This window comes from Arachis hypogaea, chromosome 8, assembly GCF_003086295.3.
Source record: "Arachis hypogaea cultivar Tifrunner chromosome 8, arahy.Tifrunner.gnm2.J5K5, whole genome shotgun sequence".
Taxonomy (NCBI): Eukaryota; Viridiplantae; Streptophyta; class Magnoliopsida; order Fabales; family Fabaceae; genus Arachis; species Arachis hypogaea.
This window is the reverse complement of record NC_092043.1, coordinates 50,415,900-50,425,765: the sequence shown is the minus strand read 5'-3', so window position 1 is coordinate 50,425,765 and position 9,866 is coordinate 50,415,900. Positions and strand designations below refer to the sequence as shown.

The 9,866-nt window shown below is 35.2% G+C and overlaps 1 protein-coding gene and 1 long non-coding RNA gene across 3 annotated transcripts; one reads left to right on the top strand and one right to left on the bottom strand.

The window, feature by feature from the left end:
- Positions 1–1,411, top strand: LOC112708138 (uncharacterized). The gene is made up of 2 exons (XR_003156250.2): positions 1–401; positions 808–1,411. It is a non-coding gene; the product is annotated as an uncharacterized lncRNA (long non-coding RNA).
- Positions 1,412–1,833: 422 nt separating this feature from the next.
- On the bottom strand, positions 1,834–9,652 carry LOC112708137 (F-box/LRR-repeat protein At5g63520). Of its 2 annotated transcripts, XM_025760293.3 has the most exons (12): positions 9,224–9,652; positions 8,660–8,767; positions 8,481–8,573; positions 8,272–8,406; positions 7,620–7,721; positions 7,467–7,506; positions 6,901–7,044; positions 6,287–6,462; positions 5,682–5,800; positions 4,623–4,998; positions 3,558–3,974; positions 1,834–2,280 (listed from the first exon to the last, which is right to left on the bottom strand). In XM_025760293.3, the coding sequence occupies exons 1-11, from the start codon at positions 9,494–9,496 to the stop codon at positions 3,966–3,968; spliced, it is 1,575 nt and encodes a 524-aa protein (XP_025616078.1). In that variant the 5' UTR covers positions 9,497–9,652; the 3' UTR covers positions 1,834–2,280; positions 3,558–3,965. The 2 variants fall into 2 exon arrangements, with proteins under 2 accessions (XP_025616078.1, XP_025616077.1); XM_025760292.3 differs by lacking the exons at positions 1,834–2,280; positions 3,558–3,974 and having other exon boundaries at positions 4,455–4,998.
- Between the last annotated feature and the right edge of the window lie 214 nt (positions 9,653–9,866).

The window sequence follows — 9,866 nt, the reverse complement described above, 5'->3', positions numbered from 1 at the left end:
ATACAAAATAATTAAAATATCTCTATTATTTTTCATATAATGTTAGTTACTAAAAAAACCCTAACTCCTAACCCTCTATTCGCTGTGCTATCGCTCTCCTTTTCTCCGCCAACCTCCTCCACTCTCATCGCCGTCCGCCACCCTCCCCCTCTCACTCTTCCACGTCTAACTCTCAAGGTCACCGCGCCGTCGTCGCGCGCATGACACTCACCCGAGGGGAACCGTCGTCCCCGGAGGCAGAATCATCCGCCATCCTGCTCCCCTCTCTGCCGCTCTGGCTCTTTGGCTCTGCAACTACATGTTTCTCTACCTGTAACTATCTGCGACAGTGTAACTGCATCTCTTCCTCTCTGGTCTCTGGTTCGCTGTTGCTCTTCTTCTCGCCTTCGCCGCCAGTTCAGGTAAGACCTCCCCTTTATCCTCTTCAAAGTTCAATCTGTTGTATTTGTGCTATATTGTTTTCTTCTGTGGTTTATTCCGAATATGTTTATGGTGTATTATTGATGATTCTGTTAAGTTTTGAGTTATTAATTTACTGAATTTTTATTTGAATTCAGTTTATTGATATTGAATTAATGCTGTTGAGATTGATTTATAAATCCAATCTGTTGTACTTGTGCTGTATCGAATTTTAATTCTGAGTTACTAATCTGTATGATTGAATCTTTTCTGTTGCATTGAACTGAATTCATTTATTTATTAAATTTTTCAGTTGAATTTTGCTAAGCTGCATCTTGTTTTACTTGAATTTTGTTGTTGTTGAATCTTGAATTCTTATTATTGAGTTCTGATTTTAACTACTTTCAGTTATTATAGCAGATAAATCATCAAAAAACAACTGATATTGTTTAGATATTTAAAGCAACATGTTGTGCAACAACTAGAAAAGAGTGAAGCACAAGTAATTGAGGAGGAACAACAGCAGGCAACGGTGGTGGCACCACGAGAGAAAAAGGAACCACCGGCTACTGTGTTGGCAGAATCTGTGGAAACGGAAACAGAGCAGGCACTAGTGGTGATAACTGATAAGAATAGAGGAAATGGAACCACAGCAGACATTAGTAGTTAGTGGGAAAAAAACTAAAGTGGAAAATAATGGTGTGCTTGCTTATCTACTGCATTAGCCAAACAAAAATAATTATGCAGCACTTTCTTGATTATCCCTGACCCTATTTTGTAGTCAATTAGATGCACAAATAGAATTGAAGTTAGTCCACAAGTTGGAACATGAAGTCATATTTTTTTTCCTTTGCTCTCTCCCTCCCTCTCCTCTTCCTCTTGTCTTTCAAACACATCTTATTTTGGATGATGTATGATGTATTATAGTAGTGTATCAATTGTTAGAAAGTAGAGACCCAAGATACATAAATAGAATAACTTTTATAACAGAAATGATATGCGTATTTTTCCACGTTTAGTTGTCAAATATTTTGCTTTTATAAATATCATACTATCTCTTATTATTAAGGTAATTTTTAAATTTTCATTCTACAAATATGAAAATATTTTACACACCAAAAATCAACTATTATATTTTAATGTATATTTATATGTTTAACTTTATATAATTTTAATTTATATTTTGTGTTAGTATGTATTAAATAATACTTGTACAAAATTGCATATAATATTTAACGTTTTATTGTTTCATCACAAGTGCATAAAGCACCCCAATGACAAAAAAAAGAACGCAAAGAAGAAGCGTGCGATGCCGCTAGGAATTAGAGTGTGTCTACACCTTCTCACTAATGAAACTGGTTTTTGTCAAGTTTAAACCAATTTAGTTGAACTTAGTTGCCAAAAAGACTTGGAAATATAGCGGGATTAAAAAAATACAAAAATCATAAAATGGCATTTGTATTTCATTCCTCCAAAGTGAATACAAAAGGCATATGCATCCAGGTGCAGTGTCAAGTTGAAGTGCACCATAGCTAATAATACCACCAACCGCCTCAGCATTCTCTGAGAAAACTGAACGCAACAAAATACACAACAAATCACTGTTTTCACTTCTATAAATGTTGCTCTCATTTGAGCACATACATAAGGCTTCCTGTAGTTTGAAGCAGGCACATACTTTCGTGACCTTTTTGCAATAGCACTTGTACTACTGCTTCTAAAATGATCTGACATGAAAAGTGCAAGCTACGAAGCAATCCTCAAGTTATCAACAACAGCTTGATTTTCAAGAATGTTCAAGTCATTTAAGTGCTTCAGATGTAAGATTGCTGTACAAGCAGAGAGTATAATAGCATCCAACTCCTCATCCCTGTAAGATAGCTGAAATAGAAAAACAATTCAGTCACTGTATGTGTTAATAATTGGAAGATATGTGTCCACACACACACCCTTTACCATTGGATAGATCCTTCATCCAATCCAATGGTGAAGAAGGGTTGTTTGTTTAGGGTTGGAAGGAAAATGAGTACAAAGAGTTTCTTCTCTAAAAGACAGCACAAACTAAGTTTATTGACAGCACACAATTTTCATGCAACATCAGCAAACACAGCATTTCATCAATAATCAAAATCACAGGGGAAGACGTTGGCTCATATAGATCATTAACTGCTATACAGGAAATTGAAGTCAAGAATACATTACACATTGAATGAAGAATGAACCAATTTCGCATACACAAAGGTAAAATGAGACCCAAGTTTTGCACCTTTGCAACTAGCAGACAAAAACTAATAAAAAACACTAAAACTATAACTCCTATGAAAAAAAGAAAAACCTTTTTCTATTTAGACGAAATTAAATCCATAACAACAAAATCAAATTTACATTGTCACAAGGCAAGCAATGGGAAAGAAATGTTTGTTTTGTTTCTTTCTTTCTTCCTTCCTTCCCATTCCCTTGATCACACTAATTGTCCAATCAATTGTTCAACCTAGTAAGTAATAACACTGCCAAATCAAAATGCTACACAAAGAAAAAAGGACACAAAGTGATAAAAGAAGGGAGCAGGGTGTGGAACTAATAAAATCAGAATGGCTAAAAGTACAGCATCATTGGTAATCCTTCCCAGAAGCCTTGCATTGCAGTGCCATAACATATCATATTATCAAATCTGAGTTAACTCCACCAACCAAAAAGTTCAATTGAAGCGCCTAGCATGATCATCAATGTGCATAAAGACAAATTAGTTGTTCCACACAAGAGAAAACCCCCCAATGTAATGTCATTTGTCTTCTCATTTGTTTACATAGGATGGAGCTTTGGCAAATAAGTTTCAATATCAATAATGCATTCACAACCAGACTCGTTTTCTTTCTCTTTTTAATTCTATATACGTAAAAGTGAAAAAATTATTCCATAAAAATTCTATAATCAGTACCATATTCATCTCAATGATGATTTTCAGCAACAAAAAATTAGCTTAGTGATAGTTTCAACAACAAATTATTCAGGGTTCAGTGATAATCAGTGACGAATTGACAGTCGGTGATTATTTTCAGCAACAAAAGGGTGGCTAGTTCAGTGATATTTTCAGCACCAAAATCAAAGGCAGCAACAAAACAGAAAAGGAAAGAACTGGGGAATTTGTAGGAACTCACCAAATTGGGACCAGCTTCTGGTTGTGCGAAGGAAGCTGGCGGCAAAGAGGAATCCCCGGGACCTGTTGCTTCTGCCTCCGGCAACGACGAGCGCAACGAAGGTGCGGGACTGACTGTGAGACGGTGACGAGACAGGGTACGACGAAGATGACCAGTCCCAGGACCTGCTGCTTCTGCCTCCGGCGACAACGAGGGTAGGGAAGGCGCGCGAGCGCGACTGAGTGCGAGACCAGAGACCGTGATAGAGACCGGAGCCAAGAGAGCGACGACGATTTGAGTGCGACACCAGACAGTGAGAGACTGGAGCCGAGAGAGGGAGCGAGCTTGGTGCGAGAGCAATGAGCCACAGTGAGAGATGACTCGGGCTTGAGAGAGAGAGAGAGAGACGGTGAGGGAGGAGAAGGTCCCTTAAGAACGCTGAGCGACGTCGTATCAGAAATTTAATAAAAAAAATTAATTAAGCATGATCCGATCCGGTTTATTTAAACCAATCAAATCAAACCGAATTTAAATAATAAATACTAAACCGATTATTTAAATACACCAATCACAATGTGACACATTAGCAACTTTAAAAAAAGATGTTTTAAACATCTTTACGGGAGTATCCCCTAATTAAAATGGTCCCTTTTTATGGGCGTTAATTTGATGATTGCCCGAAGGACTATTTTGATTTACTATTTAAAACTGAGAAACCATTTTGATTAATTTAAAATTTAGGGGACCATTTTAATTATTGAATTAAAACTGGGAAATCTTTTTAATTGTTATCTCAATTTCTCAAATAAAAAGCTTGGCACTTTTGAAACTTTGTGGGGGTTCAGAAGTGTCAAATTCAATCATAAAATGAAGCATGGAGATATTAGAACATTACCACATAACACCACACAAATTCCATGAGCATCCAAAGCAACATTATTATTAAATACACCATAAGATAGTTTTATCAATTTTTATAGCAAAGAGGAAACTAACCATCATATTCAATTTAGCAATGTACATCTCATGAGACAAAGACCTGAGAAAAATCTAACATCCCATAGATGGAGGGGTATATGACATTACCAAATATACAGAGCTGTAAACATGCAGACAGCAGTTAACATGGCTTCCTTCTCGACTAATCATAGTAATAAAAGGACGCACGATTTCTCCGCCACAAAATATTCCGGCCACTGGTAGCCCTGGAAAACACTCTAAGAGCGGGGAGCTATCCACATTGTGACATCCAAAGAATGATTCGCCACGGCCATAACAAGCAAACACAAGGCCCCCAAAAACACAACTATTGTTTCCTTCACCCTTGAGCTTAATATTCTTCAGAGCATCATGGACCTTAGTAACTGAAGCTTGTGCGGCATTAGGATCAGAATAGTAGAATTGGAAGATATCTCCTGTTTTCATGCCAGTTCCATCAACGTAGAGGTACTCTTCATCACCTCTGTCCAAAACACAATAGCCCTTTCTAATGAGGGAGTTTAAAATAGAGAACATTTTAATGCTTAACTTTGAAGTAATAAATTTAAGAGCAATGCTACATGACCAACAAATATTATCATTTTTTACATACATTTGGCCAGCAATAATTTACACCCATATTTACAGACGTTTTGCACACATGAAGCATATAGTTTGCACCTATATTTATCAGAGTTTTGCACACATGAATCAATACAGTTTACACCCACATTTTTTAGAGTTTGCACACATGAATTAGTAAAATTTATTTGTTAAAGACAATTTATTGTTTGTGCTGGCCAAATCATGACAAAAAATACTAAAAATTACTGACCTCCAAGAGTTTCTCTAAATATAATTGTACCTAGAACGAACAAGAAATACGAGTTGGAATATTGGTCAGAGTTCCAACTTCCAAGAATCTAAATGACAGCATAATATAGATAGTTACATGCTTGACCAATTTTGCTAAGGTTTATCAATGTAGCACATGATTCCCCAATAAGTTAAAAAAAAAACAAAATTTGCAGTGATTTTCAGTTGATATTCATTGATTTGCTAACATTTCATAACCGTCGTGCCATAAGCAGCTGTATATGGCCAAAATTTGCGATATTTGTTTAAAATGACAAAGAAGATAAAAATAATAAGTGTTTTGTATCATACTCCACAACTCCATGATATGCAATACAAGATCTTGGTGTTGGCTTCCCTCCTTCTATCGAGACTTTTCTGTTTTTAATCACCCCAATGTACAAATCAGGTGATGCAATATGATTTTCCAGCTGCCACATTTTTGTTTAAGGTTCAGAAAATTACAAATTAAAGAATAAAAAGGGAAGGCAACAACAGATAGCATCACCCTACGTTATCTTCAGTTTTGCAGCAAAAACTAGCATACCAAATTTACTAGTCAAGTGTGCATTAATTTTTTTTTTCATCATGATCAATACCAAAACTTATAATCATAGTTTGCTTGAAGGGATATAAAATGATAAAATAGGAGAAAATCAGCATGATATAATGGCACGAACATATTTAGTTAAAATTCCATTAAATCAATCTTATAAGAACTCAACTAATTTTATTTACTTATTTGTCTCTACTTCCAAAATAAGTTCTCGTCAAATTGTTTTGCTCCTAATTCCATTAATCTTATCTTGCAAAGCATTTTGAAAAGGGATGAGGGTTAATTACATTATATCAAGGTTTGTTATTCAAGAATGGAAATGACAGCTTTATCGAAAAATACACACACAAAAGTTGCGCACCAAATTGTTAATGTCATCCAGAATACTTTGACCATCAAGAAGTTGTTGTTGCCCTTCCCTCTTGGCAGTTAACCATGTTGAACAATCAGTGTTGCTTGTTCTGACTGAAGCTGCCTTGTATGTTGTACCCACAGGTGAAACACCATTTGACAATGCAACATGAAATTTAATATTTCCTGTATTGAGAAATCATTCCACAAAAAAATGAGTAACTTGTGAAGAATTGCTAAAATAAATGAAAACTAAAATAAGACATGTAACTCAATATCAAGGCTTTGTATCCGGAAACAATCACTTCTAAGATCATATGCATAAGACACACTTTATTGTCAGCAACTATATGAGAGAAAAAGCTAATAGATATTTAGGCATGTCTAATCTAAGTTGAGGTTATTTCCCAATCATTTATTTATTTTCAAAACTATTTGAATGATGATACAATTTGTCCCATGAAATATTAGAATATTACACAAGAAAATAAAGGAGTTATCCTTTGAGAAATACATAAAATCACATTCCATATAATGAAAAAGGAGAGCATGCACCATAACAGATTGGTATGGATCATATGTACACCAAGAAACAAGAGCTACCAAAAAGATAGTGAAAAGTACCTGAAGACCTGTCTCTATCCTGAGCAAATACAAGAGCAATAGCATCTAAGGAGCCGATTATATTCCTTTTAGCATTTCCACTTCTGTATATAAAGCAGCCCCTCTCATCACCTACAATAACAGTGTCTCTTGGCATGGCACAATCTGTAATAAAATAAGTCACTAAGTAAACCCAAACCAACAGCCAACCACATTCCTGAAGCAAAAATATGCATTATTTGTAATAGGTCAAGAACAGAATTTGCTCCATCCGGGGGGAAAGAAAATGCACATCTCGTAAAAAATCAAGCACCAAATTCCCATTTTATGCATCCCTTATAGATTATGTAGCATGGCACTAGTCAATGATATATCTTTGATCTATTTACATCACTGCATTTTAATTCCTTACACTTTTATCAGACTAAAAATGGATACACGCTCTAGCAAGCAAAATACCAAATTTTGTTATAACTGTTCCTAAAAAAGTTAAACAAAGAGTAACTAGGTATCACAAAAAAAAAAAAAAAACATCATTAAGAAACACTGTAGGTAAAACAAAATATATGCATACACGTACTACTCACCTAGCTTCTCCATAACTGGATTCATGTCACCATTTGCTTCCTGTGGATCCACATCAGTGTGATATGGAGTCAAGAATGACATAAACAATGAGAAAATAAAAATATCTATCAACATTAAATAAAATGTTAGCAAGTATGTGGATAACTACTAACTCCAAATAATATAATCCCAACTGGAAATGGGCAGTTGGAGACCGAGGCTGAATATTCCTTGATATCCTTTATAAAATCGTCAACACACACTGATGAATATATCTGCATCAAAAATGTTTTTATTTAAAAACTTCGTTAATCATAAAAGCATAACACATACCAGTCTTAATTTAATTTAATTGTTTAATCTAGATGGTATGAGGGTAGTCAAAAGCAGTACAGAATGTCGCATCTATGGAGCTGCAGTGAGGCACCAGAAGGGGTTAGCGCATCTTTCTTAGGAACTCCGAACTTATCTCTATAACTATATCAAAAATATTTCTAAAATAATAGCAACTCATAATTTGTTAATTGTGATGCTAAATGGTAAAATAGTAGCACATTAAGTAAAGAACTACTTGTCTAATGAAGGACCCTACTATTTTGATTAAGAACTTAATTTACAATAAATTAATGCAAAATTGTCACAATTTTAATGCCTTTCTTGGGGGAGCAGAGGGGCCACTAGCCTAAAGGAGCTAAAAAGCCATCGCAACTTAAGGAACCTCTTGCATATATGCTATACTATTACATATTCATTAATATCGGGGATGAGTCAAGGACACATGTCTGAGGATGCAAACTTCAAATTCTTAACAAGAGACTTCGTTACCCGGGTTGGATGCCGTAATGGTATAGCTTCAACCTTTAATCCTGGAAGGTAGCCAACTGTCAATAATATGCCTTCATTTACATTTCTTGCATAAGATTCACCCTCAAAACCACTAAAAAGGGCGCCCCATTTGACCTACACAAAGTATCCATGTTCAATTGAGTTTACCAAATCCATAACATAAATGGAAACAAGCATCAAGATCCAACCTCTTTAAATTCACTAGTGAGTGCATCCCTTCCTATAATACCATTTGACACAGTAACAATAACCGGAATGTTGCATCCCAAGGTCTTTCTTATCTGCATAAGAGACAGACCAAAGTCAGCGGCGCAAAACAAACAATGCTTCCACCACAAAAACCAGAAGAGATGTTTTAATCCCATACAAGATGCATTATCTTCTCCAAGTCAAATCCACTTCCAACATTGACAATGGCAAAATGAGGCCGAATCGGCTCACATAGAACCTTCTGAAGAACATCATCCACAGCTTCCTGTAGTATGAAGCACACATTGGTAATCAACTTCAAAAATATTCAACTCACACTATTCCAAACCATTCATTTAAGAATCTCAACACATGCACACAAACATCGTTTCTGTCGAAACACAGACCAAATTTTTTCACATTTGATGATAAATTTGAGTTATCAAAAAGATAAATACTAAAGGTAAATGCTCAAATTGGTAACTCAAAAAAAAATGCTAGACATAAAGTTAGTCCTTATCATATATTCAAGCACTAAATTCATTTCCATATATATCACCAATTTGAGGGCAAAATGCAATCTTCCTAAGTTCGTCAGAACATAACATGTATCGTTTTGAGTACAAATTCGAAAATTTTACTTCAAAAACAAACTGACAGAATCACGAAGCTCCGTTTCCATTTTCAATTAACCCTAGCTTTTAAGAAATGTTTTGATTTGGGGGAAATAGGTGAAACTCACGGAAAGTGAAGGATTGAGAGAAAGAGCAGAAGAGAGCTTTGGACGAGTAAGGATTCGATTGCAGACAGAGCTCCATGATTTGCTGACGCAAGCAGCGGAAGCGAACCAACGAGCCGGGAGCCTCGCCAGAATGTTCTGGAGAAGGTCCTCGTTCACCGAACCGAAACTTCCACCGTTCCCGGTGACGTTAGCGTCATCCGAAAGTTCCGCCTTCTTGATCTGTCTCGATGTCGATGTCGATGTCGATGTCGACGGTGACGGTGAGTCCTCCATGCGGTGGTTCAATTTTGGTTCAAGGAAGAAAGAACGAACAACATGATCTAATTTTTCAGATTTTATTTTTTATTTTTTTTTATTTTTATTTTCTGATCTGTTTAATTTTTTTTTCCAAATAAACAATCAAATTTCTCCCTGTTAATTTTTATTTCCAATAAATTAATCTCTAATAAGAAAATACTAAATACCCACACTTTCGTTAAAAATAAAAATACATATAAATTAGTTAATATTAACTTAAAATGAAAAATGTAGTTAACTTTATAAAAAATTGATAATTAAAAATAGTTGAATAGTTTGATAAATTTGATTAAAATTAATTGCATTTGAATTTTATTTTAATTTAAATATAAAATAATAAAAAATA

Excerpts from the sequence above, each read along its gene's own strand:
- LOC112708137 (XM_025760292.3), bottom strand. The coding sequence starts at position 9,496 with ATGGAGGACTCACCGTCACCGTCGACATCGACATCGACATCGACATCG. Across the intron at positions 8,574-8,659 it reads TGGAGAAGATAATGCATCTT|ATAAGAAAGACCTTGGGATG; the intron begins GTATGGGATTAA and ends TCTCTTATGCAG. Across the intron at positions 7,507-7,619 it reads TTGGGATTATATTATTTGGA|GAAGCAAATGGTGACATGAA; the intron begins GTTAGTAGTTAT and ends GTGGATCCACAG.